The sequence below is a fragment of the Pelobates fuscus genome, chromosome 2 (assembly GCF_036172605.1).
Source record: "Pelobates fuscus isolate aPelFus1 chromosome 2, aPelFus1.pri, whole genome shotgun sequence".
Taxonomy (NCBI): Eukaryota; Metazoa; Chordata; class Amphibia; order Anura; family Pelobatidae; genus Pelobates; species Pelobates fuscus.
Genome location: NC_086318.1, coordinates 79012252 through 79026936, shown reverse-complemented (window position 1 = coordinate 79026936; position 14685 = coordinate 79012252). Strand labels below are relative to the sequence as shown.

The 14685-nt window shown below is 40.1% G+C and overlaps 1 protein-coding gene across 1 annotated transcript in view; it reads right to left on the bottom strand.

Annotated features, from left to right (window-relative positions):
* Nucleotides 1-14685, bottom strand: part of DNER (delta/notch like EGF repeat containing) — a 236853-nt gene that overhangs the window by 43987 nt on the left and 178181 nt on the right. The window contains exon 9 of the mRNA XM_063442306.1: nt 3163-3285. Within this exon, the coding sequence (XP_063298376.1) occupies nt 3163-3285 (123 nt within the window). The remainder of the gene's footprint in view (nt 1-3162; nt 3286-14685) is intronic.

Sequence of the window (14685 nt, the reverse complement as noted above, 5' to 3'; positions counted from 1 at the left end):
TCTCAGGCACTTGTAGTCGTAGTACTGGCTATCCCAGGACCATTTTCATTAGAATCGCCACAGAAGGTTTTGCCACTTGTTACACCAACTAGAAAGAACATAGGAATTATTTTGGTTGATCAGGGCTAGATTTCCATGCTTTTCCAAATCACATTGCCACATATCCATGTGATCTTTGTCAATAGTTAGCAGGCCAGGATGAAGATACCTCCAGGAGCTATGCTCAGCTATTCCAGCTCCATTTATTTTATCTATTAAATTTCTAGTGTTATCCTTCATGCTGAACATCATTTCTAACATCTTTATTGAATAAACAACTTCTGTTTTTCAAAATAAAAAAGCACAAGGTATATAGCACTGACACTTTGACCATAATGACAATTCTGAGGTCACCAGATGTTCCACTGAAGATGCCGTGGTATACAATGTCAGGTCTTTTATTTATACAACGTCTTAAGTGCTGATAGCCCCTAATCCTAATAAACATGTTTAACATGTGTTATAAGGAATGGTGCTGCAAAGACACTGTGGTCTTTTGTGTTACAGAGTTTTCAGGTTCCATTTGATTGTATGAGTATTGAAGAGACATTTATGAACTGTTATAATGAATGTGTCCTCATGTTAATGCAAACCAAAGAGATGTCCTGACTCCTGAGCTTGCTTTTTTTGTCTACTCTATATCTTTGCATTAATCTGCATAATACACTAGATGTAGAGTATAGATCAAACAGATATTTCAGGGCAGCACCCTCCTCCTTCTGGCTGCATGTCATCCTTAATATAGAACTCATTTAAAAGGAATTGAAACTCATGGGGAGGGGGGTTCTGATAATGGTTACCAAATGAAGACACGTCTTCTCCATGTGTGAGATTGCCTTTTAATGCATTCCAAGACCAGAAACAAAGAATGTCAGATAAATCATAGCAATAATAAATTGTGGAAATTAGCTATGCTGATGTAATAGCACATAGAATTTAAAATAGCATAATAATAATTCACATATTGCTTTTCTTCCCTACCAAAGCTTCAAAAAGCTTGAGAAGGTGCAGCCTTGCCTTATTTAGTCTACTTACGCATTTGATTCAGGGAAAATTCTGGATAAAGGGTGATCTTGTTAATTATGTTTACTTGTTATATTTGCATATTTATGCATTATTAATATTCATTCAAAATATAAATACAGCCCTGTAGTATGATTTTTATTTACAAGAGTCCCTGACTTAAAAAAAAAAAGAAGCAATTTAGTTACCCTTTTCCAAAAGTACACGTTTCCATGGTGTTTCCATATTTCTTCAGAAATTAAATTAAAGTTTCTGCATCCCTATGAAAGCATCCACGTACAAGACTTGTCCTGCACAAGTCCCAGAATCCCGAAACAAACTAAATAGCTCTTCCATTGTTCGTTTAGTTTGTTTCGTGATTCGGCCATATAGCGATTTGCAGTTATGGAATTCGCCCAAAATTTGGACAAATCTTGCTTTGGTTGAAATCCGAAATGCACAATTATATAGTTTATATATTTGCAATTGGCCTTTATTTTCTTTAGTCTTGCCGACTGCACTATGCAATTATTCTGCCTTGAACTGATTATCTTTATTTAAAAAAAAATAAAAATTAAATCTCTGTTGTAGTTACCATAATTAACAGTACTCAGATCTCCTTTAATGCTTGCATTCCAGAGGAGGCTCCATCAGACTGCAGAATGTAACCACTGGAGTACATACCGTGGTCGCAGGGGCCTGGCCGCCCTGCGACCCGGGTATGTACGCCAGTTTGCCAGCCTCTTCTCCTGGGGGGCCCAGGAACTGGCCACCTCTGGGCCCCCCGAGGCTGGCAGTGGTGTCACCGGGCGCGCGCGCAAAGGAGCATTCTCCCCTGAGCTCTCTCTGCCCAGCTCCCTCGTGAGCACCGCAGTGATGCCGGAGCCATAATATGACGTCACTCCGGCTCCGGCATCAGTAAGCAGCGCGCGAGGGAGCTGAACAGGAGGATCAGTGCTCCCTCGCCGCCTGCAGGACGGCCGCCTAGCAGCCCCACTGGACCCTAGGGAAAGCTGGAATCCCCTCAGCACTCCCAAAGGTAGGGAGGCTGGGGGATTAAAAATGTTTTTAAAAAAATGTGAGTGTGTATGTGTGTTAGTGTGTGTGTGTGTTAGTTTTTGTGTGTCAGTGTGTGTGTGTGTGTTACTGTGTGTGTGTCTGTTACTGACTGTGTTAGTTTGTGTGTGTCTGTTATTGAGTGTGTGTCTGCTAGTGAGTGTCAGTGTGTGTGTTAGTTTGTGTGTCAATGAGTGTGTGTATGTCAGTGAGTGTGTTACTGTGTGTGTATGCTACTGATTGTATTAGTTTGTGTGTGTCTGTTAGTGTGTATGTGTGTCTGTCTGTCAGTGAGTGTGTATGTATGCTTGCCAGTAAATGTGTGTGTCTGTTAGCTAGTGTGTATGCGTCTGTTCATGCGAGTGTGTGTGTGTGGTTAAAACCCCTTTCTCCAGCGCTGGGCTCCCTTGGCGCTGGGGATCTCCCCGATCCGCCTCTCAGCTCCGAATGCGCATGCGCGGCAAGAGCCGCTCGCGCATTCAAACCACCCATAGGAAAGCATTACTCAATGCTTTCCTATGGAGGTCCAGCGTCTTCTCACTGTGATTTTCACAGTGAGAATAGCGGAAGTGCCTCTAGCAGCTGTCAGTGAGACAGCTACTAGAGGCTGGATTCACCCTCAGTGAAACATAGCAGTTTTCAGTTGCAGGGTTAAAACTAGAGGGACCTGGCACCCAGACCACTTCATTGAGCTCAAGTGGCCTGAGTGCCTATAGTGGTCCTTTAAGTGTATGTGTATATGCATGCACTGGTGTACATACTGCGGTTGCAGAACTGCGACCAGGTGCCCGCCACCATGTGTTGTGACCCCTGGCCCGCGCAGAAAAAGCGTGAATGGGGGAATGCACTGGGGCCCCATGGATCGTGTGTACGCCACTGAATGTAACAGTACTCCATTCAACGTGTTCAGTAAGGATTAGATTGCCATTTTAAAGGGTTCATGTTTCTAAAGCCACAGGCACATTTTGAAAGTAATGTGTAAGCATTGTTTGGTAAGAAACATGTTTTTAACTCACAAAACAAAAGTTAAGCCCAGCCTTAAAAACCTGACTGAATATAATTTACCTTCATACTCTGGGGGACAAACGCAGCGGTACCCATTGACAAGGTCTGTACAGGAAGCGCCGTTCTGACATGGGGCAGACAGACACTCGTTGTACTCCTCCTCACAGTACAGCCCATGGTAACCTACAGTGGACGATAAAAGGTGGAATTGTTAGTGAGCAAGAAAAACCAGGAGAACAAAATATGACAAAAAAACCATCATAAAACAGGCTAAACATAAAGTGAGGGAAAAAAGTATTTGATCCCCTGCTGATTTTGAACGTTTGTCCACTGACAAAGAAATGATCAGTCTATAATTTTAATGGTAGGTGTATTTTAACAGTGAGAGAAAAAAAATCCAGAAAAAAACATGTCAAAAAAGTTATAAATTGAATTGCATGTCAATGAGTGAAATAAGTATTTGATCCCCTATCAATCAGCAAGATTTCTGGCTCCCAGGTGTCTTTTATGCAGGTAACGAGCTGAGATTAGGAGCACTCTCTTACCTCTTGTATTTGTCTGTGTATATTGTACGTTTCTCCACTAATTGTACAGCGCTGCGGAATCTGTTGGCGCTTTATAAATAGCAATAATAAATAAATAAAAACAAATAAATCTCAGATTGTTACCTGTATAAAAGACAACTGTCCACAGAAGCAATCAATCAATCAGATTCCAAACTCTTCACTACGGCCAAGACCAAAGAGCTGTCCAAGGAGGTCAGGGACAAGATTGTAGACCTACACAAGGCTGGAATGGACTACAAGACCATCGCCAAGCAGCTTGGTGAGAAGGTGACAACAGTTGGTGTGATTATTCGCAAATGGAAGAAACACAAAGTAACTGTCAGTCTCCCTCGGACTTGTGCTCCATGCAAGATCTCACCTTGTGGAGTTTCAATGATCATGAGGAATCAGCCAAACGGTGAGGAATCAGCCCAGAACTACACGGGAGGATCTTGTTAATGATCTCAAGGTAGCTGGGACCATAGTCACCAAGAAAACAATTGGTAACACACTATGCCGTGAAGGACTGAAATCCTGCAGCACTTGCAAGGTACCCCTGCTCAAGAAAGCACATGTACAGGCCCCTCTGAACTTTGCCAGTGAAAATCTGAATGATTCAGAGGAGAACTATGTGAAAGTGTTGTGGTCAGATGAGACCAAAATTGAGCTCTTTGGCATCAACTCAACTTGCCATGTTTGGAGGAGGAGAAATGCTGCCTATGACCCCATGAACACCCACCGTCAAACATGGAGGTGGAAACATTATGCTTTGGGGGTGTTTTTCTGCTAAGGGGACAATTGCACCGCATCAAAGGGACGATGGCCGGGGCCATGTACCATCAAATCTTGGGTGAGAACCTCCTTCCCTAAGCCAGGGCATTGAAAATGAGTCGTGGATAGGTATTCCAGAATGACAACGACCAAAAACACACAGCCAAGGCAACAAGAGGAGTGGGAGATGTGCGCAAACCTGGTGGCCAACTACAAGAAACGTATTACCTCGAAGGGGTAAAATACTTGTTTTACTCATTGACATGCAAATCAATTTATAACTTTTTTGACATGCGTTTTTCAGGATTTTTGGGGGGGGTTATTCTGTCTCTCACTGTTAACATACACCTACCATTGAAATTATAGACTGATCATTTCTTTGTCAGTGTGCAAATGTTCAAAATCAGCAGGGGATCAAATACCCTTTTTCCCTCACTGTAAAGAGAAGCCTATAATTGGATTAATCAATGAAGCTTTCTCTAGGTTTTATACTTATTACTTAAGTTTATCTTTATCTCTTAAGTGATCAGCACAAAGCCTTCAGAAAGCTTGGCAAATGGTTGGTGTCAGCCATTCTATTTCTAAAGTATCACTTAATCTATTTTACTAATAGATTGGCTGACACCAGCCTGCACTAGTGTCTGCTGAGGTTCACGTTACCTTGATGCAGCTGGATATCAGATATGTAACAGTTTATAAGGTTCCATGACAGCCAAGTAGGGCTGGCGTCTATTGTCTAGATTAAGGCTGGAGAAACGGTAGATCCCCAGATGTTGTAGAACCGCAACTTCTGTCATGCTTTGCCATTCTAAGTGCTGGCAAAGCATCATGGTACTTGAAGCTCCAGAACATCTGGGGATCTACTGTTTGCCCAGTCCTGATCTAGATATATTTCCAGAGCTGATTATTATGACCCTAGGCTTGTTTATATACCCACATTTTTTTTTTGTTATTGTAAATGGTGAGGTATGATGAGTAGTTGTTCTACCTTGAACAGGATGTGAATCTGATACGAAAAAAAACGCCACATATAAACTAGTAATCACCCCAATATTCTGCCTGTCCAAAGCGCTGACAATGCAGTATGTGAATCTATTCCTGCATCTGCTTCCTATAGGAAACGTTATTGATAACTGCTATGCAAATATACCTCAGTAAAGCTGTATTATCCGATCAAGTATATAGACTGAGCAAAGAATACAGATAATTAAGATGGTGCGTAGGAATTAACATAAAAGCATTAGATTATATTGTGTACAGACCTCATTTATCCACTAGGTGGTGTAAGTATTTCTCATTAATGTTCACTGCATATGTTAATGCACTCTAGACAAACCTTAGGATTTTCAATCACAAAGCACAACTCTGACATTATATTCACAGCTCCATTTATTAGCATAAACTGAACTAAGTACCTAACTACTAACTTCACATTTAACCTTTTTTTTCTGCCCATGGCACCTGCAGTTCAGCAAATGTCTAATTCACAGGTTCATCGGTGGATTAGGCTACATTTAAGAACCCTCGTGTCTGTACCAAGGCGGCAACACTAATCCAATCTGCTTAACATTCTTCTCACGAACGATTTCCTCAAACAAACACAAAAAAACCCTGACCCAGTGTGGGTGCACGCAGAGAATCAAACATGTACACAGCACATTTAGGAAAATCTTCCAGAACACAGGAAAATGAAATGCTTGTCGATAGGATATGGCTGCCAGGCAATGGGCTTAAAGCATGCTGACAAATAAACAAAGGAAGGTGTGTGTCAGACTGTGGAACAAAGCTGGTTCTGTTAGCATTCGAAGAGTTAATAAATAATAATAAAAAAAAACGACAATAGAATTTAAACAAAGGGAAGGTGTTTGTCAGCCTGTGGAATAAAGCTGGTTCTGTTAGCAGTTGAAGAGTTAATAAATAAAAAAAAAACGACAATAGAATTTAAACAAAAGGAAGGTGTTTGTCAGCTTGTGGAAAAATAGCTGGTTCTGTTGGCAGTCGATGAGTTGATAAAAAAATAAAAATAGACAATGGAATATAATTACGGTAATTTATCCCAAGTCAAGCAACAACCTTCCCTATCTACAGCTATATTTACTTCATATAACTCCTCTCTTGACTAATCTTATAATCATACCCTGTTATGTCTGCTCCAACTACAAATTGAAATTAATTTGGCTAGCTTCTGCTACAATAAAGACTCATGCAATACGCATCTCTTTTTCCCTCCTTTTTCTAAAAGAAAGCCCATTAACATATATTTAATATATCCTTTCCAACGTTTGTATTGTGTTCCTTTATTTTATTTGTTTACGGCATTGTCATTAATTTTGTTTAACTCACTCTTTGGCTCATGCGGCAGCGGCAGCCTAGTGACGTGATTTGATTTTGTTCACTATATTTTTGCTTTATAAATATTTCATATAGGGCATAACAGCGTAAAGTGCTTAAAGATGCTAAGATTGTGAAGATTAACAAAAAAAATCTGAAATAATTAAAACATTCAGCCATTGAAACCTGATGCAGGCTAACTGAAGTCAGAAGATGGCAGATGTTATAAATATTTGTTTTGCTGCCAGTATACACCAATAAGGCACTTTTAATATATCTGCAAATGAATTAAGAAATAAATTAATGTAAACATGTGGCAGGGTAATATAGGACAATAAGCAATACCATTTGTCTTTCATACAGATTTCTTTATCAAGAACTCATGTAAAAAGGTAGTTCTTAGGTGATGTACATGAGACAATGTGGTCGGTCGTAACTTGTAGGACCCACATTTTGCCAATATGTGGCAATGGGTTGAGCTTCCACCATCATATTCTGCCATGGCATCATATTGCTGATGCACAAGATGATATGTGAAATTTTGTGGTCCTCTACTCTTAGACATTATGATCAATGCAGTTCCTGGCAAATAACGTCTCCAGAAGCTGAAGAAACATGGAAAAAGTAAAAATGGATTTGCAGTAGAACGATAGAGTTAGATAAGGATAACTACTACTCACTTATGCCATCATACAATCTGACAAGTCTTGTGTGCAAAGAGGTCACAGGTGAGAGTGTCCCTTAAATAATAAAAATAAAAGGACACTCCAAACAACATAGTCTATACAAGTTATTTCAGTAGTTGTATTTATAAAGCCAGAGGTACGGACCATTGTTTTGTTTGTTTTAAGTGATTTTACAAACCCTGGAGACTTTCTCTGCACCCAACATAACCCCATAAAACTGATACCTAATAATGAGGCATTCTCCTTTCCTTATTATCTGTCCGTGTTTGTATTGTGAAAGCATGTACTGTGTACTCATATTTGCACTAAGGTTGTAGGTTGTTGTAGGTTGAAATTACACCTGACCGTGTCAACAATGATGAGTTGACACAGACTTGTGTATTAGCCATTGTAAGTGGGACAAATGGACATAAATACTGGTAGAACTAGACGATTAAGCAGTGAAATTCTGGAATTTCATGGAAGGTGATTTTGGCTGCAGTGGCAGAAAGGGTTTTTACTCAAGCCCTACCTTTGGGGATTCCACACGACACAGTATCACAACTAAAAGATTCATACGACTTTGACTGGAGAAGAACCGCAATCTATATCTAGGAGTCCAGATTACAGTCAACCTACACACAACCATAAAACATAAACTACTCAACAAATTAGAGCAAACTTTAGCAAACTGGGGCAACATTGAACTCTCCTGGAAAGGTAGACTCCACTTCATCAAAATGTCTATACGCCCAATACCTGTCCCCGACTCCCCAATATGGCCCTGGCTAAATTACAAAAAAACTGTCCTACATTTATAAAAAAAAAGCCTCTGAGGATCTCCCACCTATCAACAAAGTTACCCCCAAATTTGCGAGGCTTGGGAGTATCTGCTGTAAAAAATTATTATATAGCATCTTCCATGGCTCAAACACTGTCTCTACTATGCAGCACTAACCAGTCCCATTGGGCATGCATGGAAAATTCACACATATACCTATTTAACCTCTTGCAGCTGATAAGGATCCAAATAAACATACCCCACAGCTAACTAACATGCTAACAACAACAAAACATACTCCCGCCATCTGGCAGAAAAAAGCTCTGCCTCTCATAAGGAATTTACACCATCTAATCTTGGCACATCTGTCCTCCTTAAATATATTTACTCCAGACCTTTCCCAACAGCATGGAAAAATGCAGGCATAACACAAGTGCACCACCTATACACAGAAGGCAAACTCAACATGCTCCATAACCTAACCTCCAGCTATAAGCTGCCCTCTAAAGAAATATTTACATATATTTGTGTAAAACACATCTTGCACTCCAGGGGCTAGCCATAATCAACACCAACACAACCGTACCTTTTGAAAGGCACTGTTCATGAGGAAATGCTCCTAAAACCGCTTTCACTTTGTAATAGCCTAATGGCTAATCATTCGGCAAACAAAAGCTCCCATACATGCTTTCATGGGAAACAGAAATAATTCTAACTGGACACATGGCAACAAGCAACTAAAGACCTTACTCTGTTCTGCACACTGGGAAGGATATAGAAAATTATTCATGAGGTGGTACCTGGTTTCCAAAAAGGCTATCGCATATTTGCCTAGAATCTTCAAAAAACTGTTGGAGATGTGGCAAAGAAGTAGGTACCCTAATGCACACTTTTTGAAAATGACCTCTGTTACATAACTTCTGGGCAAAGTTTCAGTACTCATCCTATGCACCACCTCCTTCATCATACTTGGCTATGCGGAGGCACTACTGCTGGATATATTCCCTCCATAAAGGGACCTAAAAAAGGTTCTCCTTCAGCACATTATTATAGCCTCTAAAACAGCAATTGCACACCACTAGAAAGCTATGAAAATCCCTTCAATCACGGAAGTTAAATCAAAAATTGAGGTGGCAAACCAATACAAAGAAATTACCCATAGTCTTCTAGGCTCCTTAAACAAATTTGATAAAGCACAGGCCTCATGGACATAACCAGACCAACATCTTAGACCAGGCCTCCCTTACCCCCTCCATTCTCCTTATTCTTTTCCCACCTATTAAATACCTTGTACTCTTCTCCCCCCTTACCCTCCTATAATTGTATAGTTCTCATATCCGCTCTCTAAAACCTGGCAACATACTGGGTCCTTTAGACCAACTGGGGAACTGGCCTGTGAATCCACGTAGTCGTGGCAGGACTAAAACTACTTAACACCAATAGCCCTTAACACCTTAAGGACACATGACATGTGTGACATGTCATGATTCCCTTTTATTCCAGAAGTTTGGTCCTTAAGGGGTTAAACATTACCTCTACACCCTCCCACCGTGAAAATACAAATCTCAACTGTAGAGGATGTACTACCACCCTTGAGTTCCAGAGATCTCATACGATCGTGTCCATCAATGCTAGATATTTTATATGTTAATGTACATTGTATGCTATACATATAGCCGAGTTCCACCAACTAATGTCAACAAGGCTTGTACACCTGTTCACATGTATCCAACGTGCAATCTTTGGGATTTCTTTCCCCCCTTTTCGTTTTGAATTTCCTGTCTATGAAAAATTCAATAAAGAATAAACACTGAAAAAGTTTTAATTGGGGGGCGTGGTTTAGGCGCTGACCAAGATGGACGCGTGTCACGTTTAAACATTTGTTATGAAGGAACACAACTGCAGATTTCTTATAGTTCGAATATTTATTAGGAATAATTGGTATTGACTTTAATTCCAATATACAGGTACTGTAGCATTAAGTATTAAACGATAAATGAAGTCCACAGTTATATGCACTGTAGCTTTAAGGAGTAAACGGAACTGAAGCAGCAAGAGTCCTTTAGTAGTATTAATTAATTAGATGATAAGAAGTTACAATAGCTGTTCCATAGACTTTAACTGAAGAAAGATAGATGCAGCTAACTGAGACAAGTATGTGTTGAAGTTAGCTGTAACGGTTGGCTTTAACGAAGGACTTTGGAGACAGGAAATAACAGCTTTAGATGCAACGTTTATCAGAGAAGTTTTACTTAGCTTCCGGCTTATAGAACACTGGTTCCCGAGATTCCTCAGAGGCAGATTATCCTGCATGGATAGAGTTCAGCTTTAGCCGCGGATGAGGAGAGGCGAAGGGAACTTGAAGTCTTCTATTCCGGTCCGGTAACAGCAGGTTTTCACAACTAAGTTGCAGCCGGTTCGTGAGTACAGAACGTAGTTCATTAATCCAGCCTCGATCAGCTGGTGCGGTCAGATTAAATAGGGAGACCGGGTCATGAAGGGGTGTGGCTAAGCTCCGTGGAACCAGGAAGTAAGGGGATATTATAGTTAAGGCATGACAGTATCCCCTCCTTAATGAGCAACCTCTGGGTGCTATTGACTTGGTTTAGAAGGGTAGCGTTTGTGAAACTGGGAAACTAATTTGTCAGCATGAACGTCAGAGGAGTTTTCCCATGTATCTTCATCAACTCCATATCCTTTCCATCTGATGAGATATTGTAAGGAGCCACGATGGAACCTTGAATCCAGTATACTTTGAATCTCGTATTCTTCTTCACCCTGGACCAGTATAGGGTCAGGAGAAGTAGTGACATTCCTTTGGAAAGGGTCAGGATGATGAGGCTTCAGCAATGACACATGAAAAACAGGATGTAGCTTTAAAGTAGGTGGAAGTTTCAATTTAACAACATTACGGTTGATAATCGATAGTATTGGAAAAGGACCAAGGAAAAGAGAACTTAACTTCTTTGATGGACGGTTTGTAGAAATGTTCTTTGAGGAAAGCCAGACAAGATCACCGATTTGATAAGAAGGTGAAGGTTGTCGTTTTGTATCAAAAAACTTCTTTTGAGTGGAGGAGGCCAATTCAAGATTGTCATGCAATTTTTTGAATAAAGAGGACATATGAGAGATTTGATTCGAATCGGAGAGATTAGATGAAGAACTTGTCTGAGCAGGAAATGAGGAAGGATGAAATCCATAATTGGATAGAAATGGAGTCATTTTACTGCTGGTATGAAAAGAGTTATTGTATGCGAATTCTGCCATAGGTAACCAAGTTATCCAATCGTCTTGTAAGTGAGAGCAATAACATCGTAGATATTGTTCTAAGCATTGGTTGACTCTTTCAGTTTGTCCATCTGTTTGAGGATGATATGCAGATGATAGTTTACGTTGGATATGAAGAGTGGCACATAAAGCAGTCCAGAATTTGGAGGTAAATTGAGTTCCTCGGTCTGAAATGATTTCGTCTGGCAGTCCGTGAAGTTTAACTATGTTGTCAAGAAATGTTTTCGAAAGTTCAGAGGACGAAGGTAACTTCTTTAAAGGAATGAAATGAGACATTTTCGTGAAGCGGTCTACTACCACTAAAATGGTAGTGTGATGATGAGAAGGAGGTAATTCTACCAAGAAATCCATAGAGATGGATTGCCAAGGTCGTTCAGGAATTGGTAAATTCAATAATTGACCAAATGGTTGATGATGAACATGTTTTGATCTTTGGCATACAGAACAAGATTTGACATAAGATTCAATAGTTTGGTCTTGACGAGGCCACCAATAGTATCTTTTGGACAATTCAAGGGTCTTCTTTATACCTGGATGACCTGCCAGAGGAGAATCATGAATAAATTCGAGTACTTTAATTCTGAAGGATGGAGGCACGTAAATCCGGTCTTTGAAATAGTAGAGACCGTTTTTCTTAGATAATTTAAATGATTTAGGAAGTTCGAGAGCATCTTCACTGAGATCTTTAATGTCGTCAATAAGAGAAGATAAGATTCCAATGACTTTAGGCGAAGGAGGTTCAATCTCAGTGTCCTTATGGATCCTGGAAAGGGCATCAGCCTTTTTGTTTCTAGACCCAGGTCTAAAGACGATTTGGAAGTTGAACCGGGAAAAAAAGAGATTCCATCGTACTTGTCGAGCAGACAGTGTTTTATTGGAGTGAAGATATTCGAGATTTTTATGGTCAGTATAAATGATTAAAGAATTCTGAGCGCCTTCAAGAAGGTGTCTCCAGGTTTCTAAAGCCACTTTAATACTTAATAATTCTTTTTCTCCTGTAGGATAATTCTTTTCAGCAGGAGATAATGATCGTGAGAAGAAGGCGACAGGATGAAGAGGGTCTTGAGGAGTTTTGTGTTGAGAGAGGACAGCTCCAATTGCAATTTCCGAAGCATCCGTTTCAAGGACATAAAGATATGAAGGATTTGGAAGTTGAAGAATAGGAGCTGTTGTAAACTTTCTCTTTAATTCAGTGAAGGCAGTTTGAGCCTTCTCGTTCCAATTGAAGGGATGTTTTTTTCTGTTAAGTTGATTGAGTGGGTGAACTATCTCAGAGTAGTTTTTAATAAATTTTCTGTAGAAATTGGCGAATCCTAGAAATCGCTGTAATTCTTTTACTGTAGAGGGAACAGGCCAGTTGATGATACAATCGACTTTTGCATTGTCCATACCTATTGAATGAGGGGAGATGACATAACCTAAGAAGGTTATTTCTTTGACATGGAAAAGACATTTTTCAGGTTTAGCGAATAATTTGTGAGTTCTGAGTCTTGATAACACCCATCTGACATGTTTTCTATGTTCCTCAGGAGTGTTGGAGTATATGAGAATATCATCTAAATAAATGATGACACAGACGTCCAATAGGTCTCTAAAGATATCATTTATGAAGTGTTGAAAAGTTGCAGGGGCGTTGCAAAGGCCAAAAGGCATCACCAGATATTCAAAGAGGCCATACCTTGTTCGGAAAGCAGTCTTCCATTCATCATTAGCCTTTATCCTGACGAGATTATATGCCCCGCGAAGGTCAAGCTTTGTATAGATGGTAGCAGTTTTCAATCGTTCAACCAGTTCATTGATGAGAGGAAGAGGATAACGATTTTTAACTGTTATTTTATTTAAAGCTCTGTAGTCAATGATAGGACGAATAGTCTGGTCTTTGTTTCTTACAAAAAACATACTTGAGGCAGCAGGTGAACTAGAGGGTCTAATAAACCCTTTCCGTAGATTTTCATCTAGATATTCCTTGAGAATTTGTAGTTCAGCCTCAGAGAGAGGGTAGATGTGCCCAAATGGTACTGGGGCACCAGGTATGAGGTCTATAGGACAATCGTAAGCACGATGAGGCGGGAGCGTTTCAGCTTCTTTTTTACTGAAGACATCTGAAAAGTCTGAATAACAAGAAGGTATGGTTGGTTCTTTAGAGATTTGAAGAATAGGAATTTGTTGTAAACACGTTTCTTTACAATAATGTGAGTTAAAGGTGATAGAGAAAGGAGACCAAGAAATTTGAGGGTTATGGTTCCTTAACCAGTTGATCCCTATTATAACGGGATAGAGAGGTGACGGAATAACATCAAATACTAGAAATTCAGTATGTATGTGATTTGTGGTTACCTTTAGAGGGATGGTTTCATGAAGAATCGGTCCCGAGGATATAAAGGAGCCATCAATCACTTTAACAGGAACAGAAATGGCTTTTTGAACACAAGGAATTTTATTCTTTGTTACAAAGGTTGAATCGATGAATACTCCATGTGCACCAGAATCGATGAGAGCTTCAGTCACAATTCTCACCTTATCCCACTGTATTACAAGGGATACAGGTGTGAACGGAGTGGTCGATGTTGAGGGGAGTGCACTGAAGATCGCAGAGGTATAGGCTTGTTTACCGGCCTTTGTCCGTTTTAGTAAGGGACAATCAGAGACCAGATGATCTTGAGAGGCACAATACATGCATAGGTTTAATTGACGTCTTCGGTTCTTTTCTGCAGGAGTGAGAGGACTTCTTATTACCCCTAATTCCATAGGTTCACTTGGTAAAGAAGTTTTTTCTGGAGCTTTTGAGGGAGTAAAAGGTTTTCGGTCTTTAGAATGAAAAAGGGCTTTTTCTGCCTTTCTTTCTCTTAATCTTCTGTCAATGCTGATTGATAAGTGAATTAGGGCGTTCAAAGTAGTAGGGAGTTCTGTTCTAGAGAGTTCATCTTTTACAGCTTCAGATAAACCAATTCGAAACTGGTTGCGCAATGTGATGTCATTCCATTGCGTTTCAACAGCCCATCTTTTGAATTCAGCAATATAATCTTCAACGGGTCTATTTCTTTGCTGTAGTGTTCTGATTGTTAAATCAGCTGTAGCTTGTTTGTTAGGATCTTCATAGAGAAGAGACATGGCTTCAAAAAATTCATCCAGTGAGCCTAAGATGGGGTCATCATTGTCCAAAAAGGTATGGGCCCAGAACATAGGTTCACCTCTTAGAAAG